We start from the raw sequence: 20,239 nt of genomic DNA, 5'->3' as shown, positions 1-20,239 counted from the left end.
GATATATACGAAGTATATACTAACTTTCAAAAGCACTATCGTTGGAGTACTGTAGCTTGCTTGGTATATAAGACTACTGAAGCCATATTATTTTCTTTTAAATCAGTTTTTATTTTATATAACATTCGTTTCAAAAAATGAACTTATATGTGAATTATATGAAAGAGAATGTGCTTGTAAGATACATGGTAGAGCTAAACTACTCTTTGGATCGGGATCATTTTTTATAAATGGTGCTTGATCATTTCCTGATCAAGTTATGGTCACAATTAGTTCTTGAAAATTCAATCTCGAAAATGAAGGGCGGTGACAAATATGATTATTACTACTTTTTAACGCTATGGATGCCAGGCGTGAAACTTGCTATATATATATATATATCGGTATCATGAGTCATATAAAATACTGTGACAGTAAGTAAAAAGGCACCCGCAAAACGAGTCTGTAACAATGGTCAGTGACAGGAGGACACTGTTACTGCTGGAGTTAATACTTCGTGGAGCCTCCTTCGGCAGCATAAATAGCTTCAACCTTACATAGCATGGTATCCAGTAGTCATCCACATCCATTATCGACGAACTGTACTTCGCAAACTTGGCTCTTTATTGGAAAATTTCATACAGTTTTAAAAGTGTGGTGTTACGTATGGCGGGAGTCCAACTATTTCTTCGTGCCATTTGTGGTCTTGTGTGCAGAACTATAAAATACTGCTGGATAATTTCTGGCGAACTGTCAATTTCGGCTCCGATGTCACTGACAGATTTGCATGGATAGGCACTCCAAACGACAGCATGTTTTCAGAAGTGGTGTTGGTTCCGATCGACTCAATCTTGGTTCCACTCATGCCTCACTCATTCAGTCTGAACTGCACTATAATCCTGTCAACAGTTGGTTGCGGTCGTAACACAGCTCTGAAGGTGAACTGACTTACCATATTCCCAATGCTCAATTATGAGATGTACGGTAAACTTCGTCTACTCCTCACAGTCACTGCCGCGCGTATGTTGTCACTCACACCACCACCACCTACATCATACTTATCAACTCTTTCCACGCAATCGTTTTGTCCTGCGGGTGTGTATTTACGTATGTCAAGGTAGTCTGTCTTTGTCTCTCTCTAAGGGTATTTCGAAAAGTTCCGGACTGACAGTGAAATATCGTGCCACTGGTAGTAACGCGTTTAGGGCATATACTGCCATCTATGAAAGCATAATGTATCACATTCAACTATTTAGCTGTGTCAGTTCGGTCATTTGAATCAGTCGCTGTGCGTCGAGCTCTCCTACTGCATGACAATCCTCCAGTACACACGACTGTTGTGCCAAGACAGCAGTAAAACACTATAGCTTCGGGGAGATTCAGCACTCACTCTACAGACCAGATTTAGCACTGCAGCCATGGCAAAAGTAGCTGTGTGAACTGGAGCATTGTCATGCAGTAGGAGCGCTCAACGCACAGCGACTGATTCAAATGACTTTATCCAACGAATTGACACAGACAAGACAGTTGACACTGATGCATTATTTATCCATAGACAGGGCTCGAAAAATCTTGCTTGCGAATACTCGCCAGCCAAAAATTTACTAGCCAAACCATTTTGCAGTCATCGTGTTTATGCAAATAAACAAAAATCACTTTGCGACACAGTAAACATATCAATGTATTTTTTACTTTGTTTATTGGCATGACTCTTACAAATAAATAAATTTTAAAAAGACTGATGTCCAAGGGCGCCCATCAGGGGGGCAAGGGAGGCGCTTGCCTCCCCTAAGATGAAATTGTACTTGGAAATATCGAAAACCCAATAGAATTTTTACATTAGTTACAGCAAAATTTGAAAACTATATTTGAAACGTTGCTTATACTTGCCCCCCCCCCATCCTTGAAAACCACAACATGGGCGCCCTTGCTGATGTCTGCTATTTATTCTTGAATTCACGGTTTTGATTGATCGGACTTTACTCGCCAAATGTAAAAAAGTACTCACCACTTACGAGCAAGCCCCTGCCTATAGATGTCACTATATGCCATGAAAGCTTTATAAGTGACGCGATATTTCAGTGTCTTTTTTCTGGAAACTTTTGAAAATACTCTCGTAGGACATATATATGACAAACATGTTACTAATATTTACAATGAATGACAAACGGAGGAAAGGGAGGAAAAAAAAAAAAAAGAAAATGAAAGCACGTTTTTGCAAACAGTACTTTTGATCGCGAAAAATACAGGGGACACCCATTATTTTTCTTATAATGACATGCCATTTTAACTGGGAAAAGTTTTTACCTTATGTGAAGTAACCATTTCCTACAATTGATATGGGCTGTCATGATACCTAAAAAATCATATCGTTGGAAATTAAACACTGAACAAACAGTTACTATTTTTATAGATTTCTCTTGAATCGCTGGACATTTGGTATATAAAACTTTTTGCTTACGGAAGTATGAATATGTCGTTCACTTGCATGAGTTCAATATGAAGGAATCAAAGAAAGGGAAACTGTGAACTTGAAATACTATCTGCTGTAACAGAATATGTCATTGTATATGACTTAATTCTCTTTTCAGAAGAACAATTTAAAAAATTGAAAAGGAAACTGATAAAATCGGAGGATTACAACAAGTGTTGATTTCAACGAAATAGAGAATACTTCCTCACAGTAATCAATAATCGGCATAAACTAACATGATGTCGGTGATCACCGACTTAATTGTATGTCCTACATATCTGTCCAACAGACTAATAGAAAATAAGAAAAGGGCTGTTGAAAACACAAAGTCATTAACAGAAACCAAACTAAAAGGGATACTTATGAAGGGTCACGATATAGTACAGATATTTAACAATTAAAAATAATTCGAAAGTGCTAATGTGTTTGCTTCAGCTGAAAACGAAATTGGAAGACTTCTTCCGAGTGATAGAATAATAAGAACACGGATACACATTAAAACCACACAAATTGAGCTAGAAATTGGTTTAGATGCGTTACATTTCTACATATAAATGTAATTTTTTTAATAGCTTTATTTAATTAGTCAAAATGTAACAGACAGAAGATTGAATGAAGAACTAATTAAAATAAGAAATGAGGGAAGAATTGCGTCGAGCTCCCAGCTAGGGGACTAATGTAACTATTTTTGGTTGTAATTTTGTTGCTGTTTCAACGCAAAGTGTTCCATTAAACCTACAAAATCATGGCCTACACTTGTATATTTCTAAGTTATCAATAATCAACTTTAAAGCATTGGTTCTGAATAACAATTTAAAAAGAATCATGTATCTTAAGCAAATTGTTTGTAAAATTATAGCATATCATCGAATAGAATTCGGAAAAAGAACACTAGCTTATAATATTTGATACTACATTTCGATATGGGAGAAGATACGCTTAAAACTTATTTTTAATAACTACGTAGGTAAATTGGAAGTTTGGTTTGGTAATGTATGTGATATTTTTATCATTAATATTAATACAATTCCCGAGAAACTTGGGTTAAACTGAGTTGTTGTTCGTTATTAATAAAGAACTTGCTAAAACAGATGACCAATACATAAAACACTATTAAATAAAGTTCGGTTAAGTAGTTTTTATGTGTAACTTTGCTTTAAGTTTGCTACTGTACTGTCCACTATCAAATAAGTGGATTTTAGAAGTTAATAAAGGAATAATTTTTAGGTAAGATATAATAAACCTATATTCGAATAAACAGTAAGGACAAGGTGGTTAATCCAACAGCCATAAAATAAAATTCATGCAACATACCATGATATCTTTAATTGTAAATTTTTAACATATATGTTTGTTTATTAATAATGCTTCACCAAGAGCCGAATTACATATATCCTTCAGGATACAGGATATAATTATTTTCTGCCACTTTCAATAGTTATTATTATTATTTTACGAAAAGAAAGTCAGAAATAACTGTAGCATAAATAACTAATAAATGGTGATTTATATGTAACGTTCTCTTTCGGTTCAAGGTATCAGTACTGAAATAGATTCCTACTAGAAAGCTAATTTTATATATATAAAGTACGTCTTCAGACAAAAAGTGTGCTTTTTGTTTCTACCATTGTAATGGTAAAACCACTTAAAAATTTAGATTTGATCGTAACTATAGAAGTTAACATCCACAAATCTTTCTCACCATATATATAATCTCTTTCCTGCTCATACATAATATTTCTTTTTTCAAAAAAAAGAAAGAAAAAAAAGTTGTATTTTATAAGAATAAAAATATTCTGAAAGTTTTATGATAAATCACGTTCTACACACACGCTCGACAAAACATTTTAAAAGTGGAAGTGAAAAGCCTCAGAGAAGTGCGCCAAAATACACAGTCTACAAATAATAATAATCACACCACAATGATTATTTGATTTTTGTATTATTTGGCAGAAAATATATGTAGATTTACAGGTCAGCCCTATTACAGAATTGATTATTTTAGATTTGAGGAATTAACATATTTGAAGAAAATGTTTTAGTAATGCTGTGAATATAAGTGGATTACTGGAGTCGGATTACAAAATTTAGTTTATTAACAATACTAGGATATATTACGCTGTTTGTCCATACGGGAATTCCTTCATCGGGATGATTAAAAGGAACATAGAAACCAAAATAAAAGAACAAAAGAACAAATAAAGGATGGAAAGGATCAAGATTTCGTGATTTCAAGTTTATCAAAATACAAATGAAAGTAAGTCAAAATTGTTAGGAAAAAGTTATCAGAAATTAATAGAAATGTTTCTGAGACATATTACAGTAGGACCAAACATTCAACGTGTAGTATGGATGAATCTCACCCTGACAAAAACTGGGATAAAGTTATGAATAGCTTCATTAAAAAGTCAGTAATTATACCTAGTGTCAGTAATTTTAAATTGAATAGATTAATTCAATTTTCCGGTTATGCCCAGAATCTACAAGTTAAAGCGATTTGTCTATGGGTGAAATTTGGGCAAGTGAAGTGAAGTGAAACATTTCAAAATGTAAATAGTGTGTAAATAGTTGCGTTTTATATGATTTTATTTATCTATGACTATAATCTTCAAGTATAGAATTAGTGAGTGTAAGTGATAACTACTAGTTAACCCTTTCAGTATCATAAGAATTGTAAGTGAGGTAGAACGTATTTTTTGAGTCATTTTCACTAAAGCTGACACATAGATTTCAAAAATCGTAATTGCAAGTTTATCATTTCAACGGTTACAGTTATGGCTTGGGACAAATATATCCCTGTGGCCACGAAATTGTATACAATTTCCGTGTATTGGTATCAAAAAGTATGGCTATTCCAAAGAAAACTTTTCTTTTTCAAAGTTTTGGTATTTATACAAGAATAAGTTATTACTTTCAATTAATCTATTTCAATTTTTATAGAGGTACATATAACCTCTCTTATATGGATAGCGATACAGATTTTTTTTAAAAAAAGATATCCGTATTTCTCACAACGGTTACACGTACAATCTTGTTTAGAAATATATAATAAACAGAAAATTAAACAGGAAATCCAATAAAAGCGAACGTAAATAATAAAAGCTTAAAAATCTTGCAGAAATTGGTATCTATTTTGTGATTTTAATTAAGTATGTTTAAAAATCTCGTTTCAGTACGGTTGTTGTATTTTCAACTACAAGAATTACTATGAAAATTTAAAAAAAAGAATGCTTTCAGGTAGAAAGAGCATGAACAGAATTTGAGGTACACAAGACGTGGCAAGTGGCTCCAAACTACAAGTATCTATACCACAAATCCTATTTCTTTTGCCTTTTGTGGTATTGACTTTTTAATTCCGGAAACAATCGAAGAATTTTATTTTTTAATTTTCATTTGATTTGCAGACAGTTCTTCATATTTAGTCTCTGCCAATATTTGGTAGAGAAATTATTTCTGATAGTGCATAAAGTCTCCTGACCATAACCCAAGGCAATTTTATATAAAGTAATCTTTATCTCTCAATAAAAAAAGAGCTGTCACCTGCACACCGTTTATACGTTGCGCATAATACTTATTGTAGTCAATGTAGTTGACATAGTTACTAAAGCTTGCACAAATAGATAATAAATTTATCCTTAAAATACTAAAGAATATGTTATCCTTATTGTTATATAACGTTTAAAAAATAATAATAATAGAAATAAATTGTAACTTATACCTTAAAAATTAAACCATAATTCCGCTTTCACGCTTTATTTTCTAGTGCATAATATACATCATTAAGAGGATTGTACATAATGTGGAGCTCATTTCTATATTTGCTCCAACCACTCCTATGGTTAACAAGGGTCACGAACATATAAACTATCATAGTTCAGTAACTGAAACTCTCACTTTATAGTCAATCTACTATACAAATTAATGCAACATGTACTTACAATTGTGTCACAGTATGCTATTAACTGAGAAGAAAAAACTATAGTTGCAGTCAAGCAGACTTTTTGTTTTTGTGCCATTTTATTTTCTTATAGTGTGTGTGTGGAAAGATTCACGTTCACGTTCAATGTTTATTTATTTATTTATTTATTCGTTAAGATGAATATTTAACGTATAAAATAATGATTCTAACCAGCATTCTAAAATAAATATACAGTAAAATGTCGCTGTAACGACATAATTGAAGTAGTGTTGCACAATACACACATTGTCAAAACTACCTGTAATTTTAGTCGGCACTTTTCACACATTTCGTCTTCAATGTTCGCTACTAAATGATCTGTCAGAGGTAAAAAACTTCTGTCAGGAATCGAAAACATGACATTAATTTCTGGAAGTAAGTTTATATCGACAATGAGCGGTACTGCGTAAAGTGAGCACGGAAAATATGAAAAAGTGCTATTTAATTTCATGTATGAGTAATGATTGTCGTTTCTGAAGAAATTTTCATTTACGCGTATACCCAACATCGCTTCGCACCTGTTTGCTACGAACGCATCCGCACACGGATCCGCAGCTTCGCCCTGCCCTAAAGCGAAATAGGTGCAGGTGCAGAATAGTCCGTCAAATTAAAAAGACAGATTTTTTTTCAATTGTTTTGGTTCAAAGGATTCCCTAAGACGTTCGTTCTGGACTTTTAACGATTGTGCAAAACACAAATCACCTTGTGTTAAGTGGCCTCTAAAAGCATGAATGTTAACAAATAGAACCAGGGCGGTCGCGCAGTAGCGCTGGGGAAAGTCCGTAAGGAGCAGGCGCATCAGCGACACAGGATATGCGCATAAACGAGCGTAGTGTTAAAAAGCACTTGACAGCAGAAAATCATATACGCTAAAGCACTTTTAATGGTTTCACACTAACAACACTATACTTGTAAACATAAAATAAAGGTTTTCCACATCGTACAGAAATACTCTCCCGATCGAAATTAATATGTGACACAGTAGTCTTTGATATGCACTTTCTCATTTTACTCTTAGTTGATCCCTTGTAATGGTTTGATACTAGTAACATTATACTTGTAAACAGAACATACTAGTTTCCTACATGTGCAGAAATGCTCTGAGAGTGAAATTTAATATCCTAGACCAGGGGTGCTTTGGGGGGGGGGGGGAAGCACCACGACACGCAGAGCGTCATTAGTAATTTTGGGGAGGACAGAAATACTTAAAGTGCAAAAATATTTCAACTAATCTGATTTTCAGTCCATTTTATAATTTAATCTAAAACTAAGAATAATGCATTGCAACTACCTCGTATCTTCCCTAATGAGTGTGATTATAACTATTCACGGGAGATAGTATTTGATTTGGGAAAAGAGAAAAGTTGTAAATCAATCACTTAAAACAATGTCTGTAATTCTAGATTCCACAGCACTGTCAAGTTCTGGAAAACCTCATTAAAAATAATAAACCATTCATAGCAAAACTTTTGTAAGTCAAATGGGGAGTGAGGATGAGGATTTTCACTGAGAATTTAATAAAAATAATTAAATAATATGATTATTCGAGGAAGGGACCTCGTGGATATTCCATATCCCCTTCTATGAATAGTAGAAACGCTCTACAGGTAGTATGCAAATTACTGATGGTTAAGAGAAACCCCTGTGTTACTGGATGACCACCACAAGTATTCTATTTTTTATGCTCAGTGTCATGTTGCCATTTGTGGCCGGGGGACAAAGTATTACATTATACTTACTTTTTCATTTAAAACTAGTTTATTTTTCCATCGAATACTAAGAATAATTCACCGAAAATAGTTCATATTCTCTCCTCCTGGGAATGATTCGAGTACTTCGAGAGAGATACTGGTTGATTTGTAGGAGGCATGATTGGTAATTTCCATTCCTTTTTTTTTTTTTTTTTTTCTTTCTGAAGTTTCACTAAGATCTGGTGAATTATGCTAAAAACTTTAAAGCATTATCCCGTGCTTGATTCGGGAAGAAGGGTGCGGGGAAGACAGAAATTGTACTGGATAATTACCTAAATACATTAATGCTTTTCTTTTTTATGGTGTGTGGTGAAAGGGGACTATTAAAACTAAAGAAGGGAAAAAGCATTGATTTTAAAAGTAACCACTACTTCTTTTGGGAGAAGACATAACAGAAAAATGAGGAGCGTGTCAAGAGGGAGATGGGTATTGCTGTCCTAGAAAATCCTCTTTCATAAGAACTCACTCATTTTAACCAAAAAACACTTTTTTTTTGGGGGGGGGGGGCTTACTGTGTACAGTACAACGGAATATATATACACACACAGTTCTTACTTGTAATGAGACTCTAATACAGGTTGGTGTGTATTTTCCCCATCAATAATCGTTTTAAAGCATATTATTAATCTGTATGCATTTACTTGGGCATGTGCCACAATAACAAACTCTAGAATATACTGGGGTATTATTTTAAGCAAGAAAAATGAAATAAAATAATTTTATCAAGAAGGCAACAACTCGTAAAAGTGCACACCATGCTGCTTAAAGTAATAATTGAATAAGAATGATACTGTCTGTTATTCTTAAAACTGTAAATAAAAAATAAAAATTGAAAATTTAGTGTCAGTTTTCTACACTTAAGTATACGAATTACACGTTATTTTTCCACAAAAAAGCACTTCACAATAGATGCCACCTGTTCACTTAATCTATGAGTCCGTAATGTATGTAAATTATATTTAATTATATTTTGTGCTTCGTGCTAATTCATGTATATTTTGTGCTTCTTTTATAAATTTAGGAGTTCGCTTTTACCTGGTTCAACTCCTACTGTATTTACTTTTTAAAAATTTTCTTCTCCTATGACCTTCTTGTATCATTACTGTATTAATTTCAAATATCTTTATCACTTGATTTTTCACTTATTTTGTCGTTTTAAGGAATATTAAAATTTACGTGTATATTCTAAGATCAAACTGAGATGTTGAATTGTGATGAGACTATATAAAAACAGTATACAACGAACCAAAATTTATTTATTACCAGATTATTTGAATTTGACAAGTAATTTGACCTGGGTCATTCCCTTTTTAAAACTTTATTTGAGATTTATATTAATTACAAAATAATAAAACTGCTCTGATTTAGTTACAACATAGGTGTCTTTGTAAGAACAATTTGGTTTAACATGGTATTTGCTCCTCTGTTAGCAAGTGAGTTGTGCTTATTCTTTGTACCGACGCTAACACATGGCGCAAGTATCGATGTCTATTGACTTTAATTGACATCTGGGAAGAATCGAGGTGACTATTTGATGGATTGAAACATCAACTCTGCGGTCGTTTCTTTCCGATGTTGGCACTTAGTGAAATTCGTGTCTTTCTATAAACTCCATCAGACAGAAAGCAGAATTAAGGAGAATAGAATATTAAAGTACAGAGAAAAAGCTAAGAAATATCCAAGGTTCATATGGACGCCATGTTGGGAAGCAGGGTAAACAAGTAATCAAAGTAATCAGTAATTGCTGCCCACTTCTTTAACTGTATCTATTTATTTTTTTGTGCAACGTTAACACATTTTGCTTTTTACGCCAAAGAAAACTACATGAAATGAACGACCATAATGAAATGAAATGAAGGCGTCCATGACCTGCGCGAGATACGAAACCCGCGCATCACCAGCCTAATTTCTCGGACTGTTGACCATGCTAGTTAGTTTCTCCTTAACGCTGAAGTAGCAAATCACAGCTTTCTGGCAAAGATACTCAATAAAAATAACTACCTTTCGTCGTTATAGAATATTATTATAAGAAATACCAGTGAATTTGTGATGATATACTAATCTTTCCTTACCTGCTCATATCCTAAGAAAATTCAACAACGAAAGTATCAAGCACGGAATTAGGTTCTATTAATAGTGCGATATGAATAGTATGGTCATGAGTATTAATAAGTAGAAATGAAACTTATTGAGGCAACATGTAAGTTTATCTAATAAAACCATTTTAATCTTACCTTAGTCATATTACGGTTGTTCCCACGAATGTATCGAACATTCATGATTAGGTTTGAATCAAAACTTCTAGCATTATAATTATTCTAGATAAATTTTCAATAAAAACTTAATATTGGACATATGTTTAAGGCGACAGTACTTGACGCTATCGCAAAAAGAATTACACGATATATGAACCTAGAATTTTAGTTCATACAAGAAAAACAAATCACTATATAAATAAGGCAAACGTAAGTATTCACGATACACAAAAGGGGTCTCCTGTATTGTTTGTTTACAGACAATTTCCACTTACGACCAACATATTTCTATTTCAATAACAGTTAATAAAAACTGTTCTTTTTTTAAAAAAAAAAGTTTCCCTTGAATCCCCAGAAGTAGAAAACATCTGGAAATGCCTTTCTTAGAATGCTGGTTTGAATCCAGTTTTACCTTTTCGCTAACCAAGTATGATATATAATCTTAACGTAACGTAAAAAAGCTTTATAAATAAATACATATCGAACGATTCTGCAATGAACTAAACTATAAAAGAATTTTAATTAAAAAAGAAAGTCTTTTGACACAAACCTTTCCACTTCACGTATGCGTGGAACAGAACTACCACTTCCTATTATTAACTTAACATAATGTTCTTAACATAGCAGAAGTGACACAATATACTGTAGCAATTAAAAGTAATTTACAAGAATATACATCATCTTAATTATTTTCATGACTCATTACATAGTACAAAAATGATGAAAAGAAAGACAAAATTTGTATTTAATATAAACGCGTACATTTTATTTATTTTTGTAATTATATGCAAAAGTTAACACAAATTTGAAATCAGTTTATAAATACGAAAACAATAACTGCGTTATCTCACATTTTATAAACTAATTTTCATTATCTTGATTAATGTATGCCAAGATAACTTAAAAACAAAACACAAAGAAACAAAAATAGCCTTTGTATGTTCTATATTTTCTTTATTCAAATAAAAAAGTATCAACTTAAAATATAATATTTAAAAAACGAAAGTTTCAAGTTTCGGCTCAGAAAATAAGATCAAGCTCAAACTGCAAATAAGGGAACGAATTTCATACTGAGAGAGTATTACCGTATTTGCGCGAATATAGACCGCAGCTAAATTTTTGACACGAGATTATAGAAAAAAATTAAATCTCGAATATAGGTCATGGTACTAAATTTACGAAAAAGTTAAATTAGACAGTACTTTGAAATGTATCTCTCTCCCTCTCCTTTCTTAACTCTCGCATAACTAAGGGTGATTTATAAACATGACCTTCTTTGTGACAGTGACTCTTGAGCAGCATTCTAGATTGTCTAGCGGGGGTGAAGAATCAGACGCTGGTGATGCTGAAATAGTGGGAAGTGATTGTACATGGTTTGGGTGGGTACAAATAAGCTGACATAGTCTTGTGAAACTTTTTTTTTTTTTTTTTTTTTTTTAACAGCTACTGTATATAAATACCGGTATTTCGTATATATTATATATACACTGTATAACAAAGATACGTATTCCTGTTAATAAAACTATTAAGTGTGTACAAGTGCTTTCTGTGCTAGTTGTAAGGTGTTACCGGTAGCCAATGAAGGTGGCAATTTTTGCGACCAAGGATGTTTTCCAGCTATTTTCTTCTTAAGTCTTTGATGGTTTGCAAACGTAACTGCAGTAACTTGAAATGATATTAATTTCACCCAGAAGATACGTGTACATGTCATTTTGAAATTGATGATTTATGATCTGAGGAGGAAGATCTCGATTATAGGCCGCACTATGATTTTTCAAGCCAAAATTTAGGAAAAAATGCGGCCTATATTCGCACAAATACGGTGCATAGTATAGTAAATACGAACATTTCATACTGAGAAACAATTACGTAGCATAGAGAAAGAGAGAAAAAAAAAGGAAAATGAGATTTAAATCACAGTAATGTATGTCACAGTACTGAACAGTCTGTCATACGAAAATAACAGCAAAAAGAATGTTTTAATGTAAATAAAAATAAAAATATATCGATTAAGTGATTCTAAGGAATTCAAAACTTACATCTACACAAAATAATATTTAATCATTACCGATTTGAATTTTATTACAACATTTGATAAAACTACTACATCCCAGGCGTTGCATAGCGCTAGAGGAAAAGAAATAAACAAATCTAATCTCAGAATAGAAAAAAAAACTGCTAAATCAAGAAGATGAATGCATCATCAAAGAGAATAATCAAGTATGAAAATAATGTAACTGATTTTCACCCATCAGCGTGACCACTTAAACAGTGTTAATTGAAATATACACTTTCACTTCAGGAATAAACAAATGAGAAAAACTCTAAATATATCAGCTTGGCATCTTGCGGAAGAACACTCATACACCCGACAGTGTACCCAAATTACCTAGTTTTACGAAGGAAAACGAATATTTTCTCTATTAATAATGTATAAACAATTCTCTTCTCAATACAAGTATTTTATACATTTATACAGGGTGTTTCAAAACAATACTGACAAGGCTTGGGAGGTGATTCCTGACACCAAGATAAGACAAAAAGTATAGACCAACCTGAGTGCACAAATGTTTCCTTCGGAGATAGCTAAAATACTACGAGACCTACCATAGTCGGATCAAAACTTCATTTAGGAACTAGTATGTGCCCTATCCAAATATTCCAGTTTCAGAATCCTGCGGTACTTCCGCAACAATTTTTATACAGGTAGTTGGTGACTACTTCAAATTATATGCCTGTAGCTAAATTCCTTCTACAAAAAATTGTTGCGTGAGCACCTTAGGATTCTGGAACATGTATTTTTGGATAGTCCACATATTAGTTCCTAAGTGAAGTCTTGACCCGACTACGGTAGGTCCCATAGTTTTGGAGCTATGGACTTTTAAAGTTAATTTTTTTCGTTTTCGGTAGTCTATAACTCCGAAAGGAAGCATTTGTGCACCCAGGTTGGTTTGTACCTTTTGTCTTATCTTGGTTTCAGGAATCACCTCCCCAACGTTGTCAGTGTTGTTTTGAAACATACTGTACATGCAATTTTCCATCCTACATGTTTATTACGGTTTTATAGAAAGAACTGTAGCAGATAATGAAATTCTATCTCCGTCAACCTCAATTTCTTCTTTATTTACGGGTAAAAAAACATAGTAGATATACTATTTTATTTTCAATTCATATGTGCATAGTCTGCGAGAGTTGGTGCTACAATCAACGATAACCAAAAGCAAAGTTTTCCGATCTTTCAACCTTCTTACGACATGATTTCTTTCAACCTTCTTACGACATGATTTCTTTAACTTCGATGGTGAATAGAAGTTTTATTTGTAAACATATGTTTTGTAAGGCCATTCAATTTTTTTTTTTAAATTATAATTTTTGACTTAATTTATGCACAATTTTTAGGATTTTATCACATATATTTAATCATTCATGCATCATGCATTAAGAAGGACAACGACACTTTCGAAATTTTTCCGAAATATGAATCTAGTCCAAAATAACAGCAAGAATTTCATATTACTACAGATTTCCATTGATATATTGCCATATAATACTTTTTAATCTGTCGGAAAGTCGAAAATCAAGACACTGGCGAAAGGCTATCTAATGACCACTCCAAACCACTTGTAGATTTTTACATCGCTCCTGGACTAAACATAACAAAAACTGATCTTGTAATTGCCATGAAATAACGACTATTGTGTCAAAGGTAATACAATAGGATGTACGATATATGACACTTCATGTATCAAGGGGTTTAATTTATCTGATGTTATAGACTGAGAGTTGTGACAAACTTTATTCTTCAAGTTTTCCACTCCGCATGATTTTAACTTATGTTCAATTAAGAGATACAGACACATTTACTTATCGTTGGAAAATTAGTGAACATACTACAGCACATGAACCAAAATGCGATTCGTACAAGTTGTCTGTAATCACATCGTAATTGTAAATGTGAGATAACACAGTACAGCTGAAACACCAGTGTATGTAACTGATACATAACTGATTTCGTAATCGTATAGGAAGAAAAAATAAAATAATAAAAGAAAACACATTTCCAAGAAAATCAGAAAACTGACATACTGATAGTAGTCTTCTCTCCGCTATTTGGCTGATTTAAAAACGTTTTCAACAAGAATAAAACACATTTATTACAGCAATAACGATATTTATAACTATACAAACACCTAACAGAAAGATTTAAATATAATGTACTAATACAAAGTCTTGGTAACAGAAATTAACCTATTCCCCATACTGATCAGAATGAGACTGAAACACAGCAGAAACATTCAAATGGTAATATCTCATTACCTGTCTCGCCTATGCTTCTTCGATTTCTTCCTCTTTTCACGCCTTACTTCAGGGCTGGATGAACTGAAAATGAACCAAACACAAATTGCATTAATTTTTAGCAGTGAAAACTACGAAGAGGGGGAGGTAAAAAAAAATATGGCCAAACAAAATCAACATTTTGATTACATTAACAAAAAATTGGTTACTTACCAATAAATCCTCCCGTGGGAAAACTAAATATTCTCCGAACGTATCGGAACATGGGAGGAAGATTCAAATTAACAAACAAACAAACAAACAAGCAAAAAAAGTGTACTTATCAATATATTCTCCCGTGGGAAAACTAAATATTCGCAAAACGTATCGGAACAAGCTAGACCCGTCTTCAGTCGTAAGGTTACAAGAATGAAAATGGATGAAAGAAATATGGTACAGAAAAAGGAATAGGTTTAGAAGAAAAAAATAGATTAAAGAATCGTTCTTTACTCATAAATATAAGCCGGCTTTAAATCTGGAGTTTGGCAACACTGATAAAATCTGGTTACCTACCTTTGATGTATATTTTAGATCTGGCAATAGTGACGTAACATAGACATCGCGCTTCCTTCAACTCAGCTCTTTCTTTCGCACTGTGCTCTGCTCGTAATTTTTAGTACCCATCTCTCACATTATATTTATTTGGTGGCATGTTCCTTTTTCTATACCATAATTCTCTCATCCATTTTCATCCTTGTTACCTAACCACTGTTGAAGACGGGTCTACCTTGTTCCGATACGTTTTGCGAATATTTAGTTTTCCCATGGGAGAATATTATTAAGTATTTTTTTTTTTTTTTTTTAAATTTGAATCGTCCTCCCACGTTCCTACATAATTTTAATTTTGATTGGATGTTTGCTAGTGCTGTTAAAATTTGAATATTTGTTATTCGAAAACTCGAACAAAATCCGTTATTTGAATAATTAAAAGGATAATAAACAATTACTTGAACAATCGTTCGAATAACGAAAAATTATTAGAATAACGAAAAATTATCAGAATAACGAAGAATTATCAGAATAACGAACATATTCGAATAATGTTCGAATATTGAAGACAAATATTTGGATATCCGAATAACAGAAGAAACATTATTTGAATAACAAATATAAGCATATTAATATTTGTCCACAATGAAATCAGATAATAAAACAAGTCGAAAAATAATATGTGTACATTTTACTTATATCATGAATTTTGGAGCTAGCGATACTTACTCGCAAAAAGTAATTGTAAATTACAAAGTTCTTAAGAAGTTCCGATACTTAATTAAGAAATAAAAATTAGTTTATAATAAGGAAATAAATAATAATAAAAAAAAAGTTAATCGGTTTTTCGAAATTTTTCCAACTTCTTGGAAGGTATGTACTCCGGTATCTACTGCAAGCTAGTTACTTGCGTATCTTGAAACTTAACAATGGTATAGAAACTTTATTTTTATGCTTCAATGCCAAATTCCCAAAGTCAATTGAATATACAACGGACTCTCTCTAATTCGAACTTGGATAATTCAAAAAGCTTATTCCCCTTGAAAACTTTATTAAGAACAATGGTAAAAAAAAAAAAAAAAAAAAAAAAAAAAAATATCGTGGGTAAATTGAATATTTGAACCTCCTGTTTGGATAATTCGAAGTATTTACAATGGAAAAATTTGCAATGTTCGATAAATTGCAAATAGAACAATGTAATTTTAACTGGTTTTTATTTATCTGTTATCTTATCCAGAAGCGACCATGGTAAAGAGAAATTTTGTTGATATCACCTCAGCTGGACTCCCTCCCGTTATAGAGAATCCGGCAGAAAATTGTTGGTACGCATCTCTCCACCTCCTCAATAACCTGGAAGTGTCCATCCCTTCTGTAGAAACGTTAATTACCTTGAACCCTGTCCTTCACTAGCAAACGACTTGCAAGAACGAGATATTTGTGCAATTCTTTTTAACTGAACTAAAACAGTGACAAAAAGGTAAGCAGATCCGTTTGTGATCTATTTGCGTGCATCATGCACAAAGTCGAATCGCGGCGCCTATTCTAATTCCTTACGAAAATGTGGTGCTTTATAGGTAAGGTGCATTGCATGTTAATTAGTTTTTCATATACAGTACAGTTATTTTGCTCCCTTGATTTTATCTTAAACGAGAGTTTTTGGTTAATTCGAATTTTGGATAGTTCGAATTTTTTCTTCGTCCCCTTGGACTTCGAATTAAAGAGACTCCACTGTACTATGCAATACGTTAATCCTAGCCTCTGAACAATGATACACAGGGTTCGGGGAAAAAGACCTCCTGTATTTGGAGATGGCACTGTGTGAGTTGTGGTGAGATACGGTGACGTAGGGGGTATCGATCGATAGCGGTATACGTACCAATTCCAGTAGTCGCAAATACTTTATATGTGAATTAATTCAGTCGTTAAAGGGACACATATGTGCAATTCTGGAGGGAAATGCAAGTGCGCACGCGTTATTTAACAATGACGTTTTTTAGGGAATTATACAGCTTCATATCTTTTAATCGCTTTCAAAGAGAAGCGTTCACCGTTGAATTTAAAAGAGATCATTCAAATTTCAATGATGGTCCCAATGTAAACTTTACTTGTCTGCATCCCTTCAAGTCAGATATCAAGATGTTGCCAAATGACAATTTAATACTTGATAGGAAGATGTGAGTTACTTTGCACGGAACATTTAAGGCTGCAACTGAGGCAAGAACTGGAGAATAGCTGAATTTCTCTGCATAACTTATTTAAGGATGTTTCAGCACGCTCTGCCAAGTACTCTTGTAGACGCTCAGAAAATTTTCCAGTGAAGCTTTGTTTTGTGTTGGGATGAAAATGGTAGTGTTGGTCAGTAAGCTATTGACATTTATTCCTATCTTCTGTTGTATATTCAAGGTGTTAGGAAGGACAAGAAAGTTCTCAGCTCTTCGAGCTGTCAGTTCGTGTCAGGTATGTTGGAAGACTTGTATATGTTTCAGTAGCTTCTTCTCGTGACTTTGAGAAACTGCCCATGGAGAAGGAAATCCATGATTCATTATGCATGAAATGCTCGTACTCGTTTTGCAGAAGCAACAAATCAACGACGTGAGAAATAAGAAAACGAACAAAAAGAAACTGAAGACAATAAAAAGATCTCGAACAGCTTTGAAGCTAAGAAGACTAAAATACTGGAAAATATGCTCAATATTAATGAGGAAATAAAGCGTCTGTAGAAGTGAAATGAATTACATAATACGACTGACTTTTTTCCTTAAGGTGTGTCATTAATATAGAACAAGCAGCTTTATGTTCATACATCTACCCGTTTTCGGTGTGTGTCTCGCTGTGACTTTTTCCTTTTATATGTATAAAAACTTTCATCATGAGACCAATGTCACAGATTAAAGATTCAGGGAAGATGTTTAATTGGTTGCTTTGTGCACGAATTTGTTAGATAAGTAAATTTCATAATAAAATATGTTACGTTTGTTTTTATTGAGCTGAGCGAAGCGAAGCTCTTATACTCGGGTTAGCCGTTTGGTTGTCCGCGAACTATTCATGTTATTCACGGTAACTTAACGAAAATTTATTTGTAGATTAATAACATGTTTGTCTTGGTGCAAGCTTGAAGACTTCGGACTCTAATCATATACCTGAGAGAAGGACATTGAAAATTATAACTCGTCGGAAAAATTGGTCAAAAGTAGATGTGAGGTCAATGGTGCGGTTTCTGTGAAAAAAAAAACAAAAAAAAAAAAAAACACTACATCTGCTGACTTCATAGGTAGATTGTAGAGGTGTATGGGAGGGATAAATTTCAAAGCAACATACAGGGAAGTGGTATGCCTATAGACCAAGATTTTTACTGGCAACCCTGGACACAGAGGTAGATTCAGTACTTCAACCACTGGCATTACGCTTGGAACGACTTGAACCACCCCTTGTACAGCCCTGACCTAGCTCCAGCAGGGTTTAAGGAAACAATCTGCTGAATTGGCAAAAATGATTTTTCATTTAGCAAGGGCGTCTTACCAGTGTGGAGTTCAAACGCATCATGCGATTGGTAAAACAACTATTTTAGATTAAAAATAATCTATTTTCAACAACTTTATCTCTTTCCACTTTTTCGTATCTTGACTCATAACAGAATTGACCAATGGCTTGGAACTTGTGAAACACCCGGTATAATCTCTATATTTCTTACAGTACTTACCTGTCCCTGGCTTTCTTCTTTCTTTTCTTGCTTCTCTCCCCCTCTTTATCTCTGGTAACGCTTGAAGCCCGACTGGGACTAGAACTTGGACTTTCGGTGGGGCTTCGAACCAGAGTATACCTCTTGGCTTCAGCAGCTGCTTTGGCGGCAGCTTCTTTGGCTCGTCGATTTGGATCCAAGCTGCTGCCTTCAACGAAAAACTCGGAGATTCCAAAAGCTTCGCGCAATTTAGCATTTTTCTCTTGCTGAGCTTCCGCTATCTGATGAGTTTCTCTTACACTGGAATAGAGAAAAGAAAAACATCGATATAGCTTGTATTGTTTACTTATTAACTTTGATAAAGCTATTTTAGACAAAAAAAACAAGGAAAGATGAGGAATTTAAGGATATCGTTTCAAAATTTATTTGGTGGGCTAAAGGAAGATCATAAGAAATTCTATCAAGATTTTCGGAAGCGAAATTAAAACTTATGACATCTCGACTACGAGATTAATTTATACACGTTCGGTTTTGCTTTCTTTTAAATAAATACAGTAAATTCCTTCTAGCTATTATATAGTTATTGGCTCCCCAAAATGCAATAACTTCATTTGGTTGGAATTTAACCTTCTTCTTCAGTTAAAGGTTACAGGAACAAACAGTTTACAATGGAACCTAATCACATGTGTTTTCATCGGAATCGATTCGGGTTTCCAGTTACACCGGACTAGGTTCGACAAAATTTGTTTTCTCTAAGAAGTTCAAACTGTACCTAGGAAAAACGTTTTCTAGGAATATAATACTTAAAATTAAATTAAACTGAACAAAATATGAAAATAGATCTACATTATTAAAGGTAAAGGGCCCATTCGGATCAGGTTTAGGTGGAAGTAAAGCTCCATACTAAGGCTAATGTATATTGACGAGACGACAGGATAGCCACGCCAACAGAGAGAGAGGCAGGACAGGATAAGGAACGAGAGATCTGAATGCACTGACATATACTATCCCAATCACAACGTTGAAAAAAAAAAAACTTTGAGTTTTACGTCCCACATTTATACCGGCTAGGCTAACGGAGATGGGAAATGATGAGAAATGAATGAAATGGTGGAATGAACAAAGTAGGAGGAAATGGGAGAAGCCCGAGAAAACCCATGCACACGGTGTTTGTCCACCACAAAGTTCACTTGGCGCGGGCTGGGATCGAACCAGGGACTTCATGCACCAAAGGTGAACACTCTACCGTTGAGCCAGCGCGGCCCTAGTGCTCGGGTGAAATGAAATCTTTCAGTTTAACGTCCCACAATTATGCCCTTT

General features: G+C 33.6%; 1 protein-coding gene across 7 annotated transcripts in view; it reads right to left on the bottom strand.

The window, feature by feature from the left end:
- Srrm234 (Serine-arginine repetitive matrix 2/3/4) overlaps positions 1-20,239 on the bottom strand; it is a 391,760-nt gene that overhangs the window by 91,658 nt on the left and 279,863 nt on the right. For all 7 annotated transcript variants that reach the window (XM_081770790.1, XM_081770792.1, XM_081770791.1 and 4 more), the window contains 2 exons: positions 18,941-19,219; positions 14,734-14,796 (listed from right to left, as the gene is read on the bottom strand). In XM_081770790.1, the coding sequence (XP_081626916.1) occupies positions 14,734-14,796; positions 18,941-19,219 (342 nt within the window). The remainder of the gene's footprint in view (positions 1-14,733; positions 14,797-18,940; positions 19,220-20,239) is intronic.

Source organism: Thermobia domestica, chromosome 9, assembly GCF_964235325.1.
Source record: "Thermobia domestica chromosome 9, izTheDome1.hap1.1, whole genome shotgun sequence".
Classification (NCBI taxonomy): domain Eukaryota; kingdom Metazoa; phylum Arthropoda; class Insecta; order Zygentoma; family Lepismatidae; genus Thermobia; species Thermobia domestica.
This window is presented reverse-complemented; position numbering and strand designations above follow the sequence as displayed.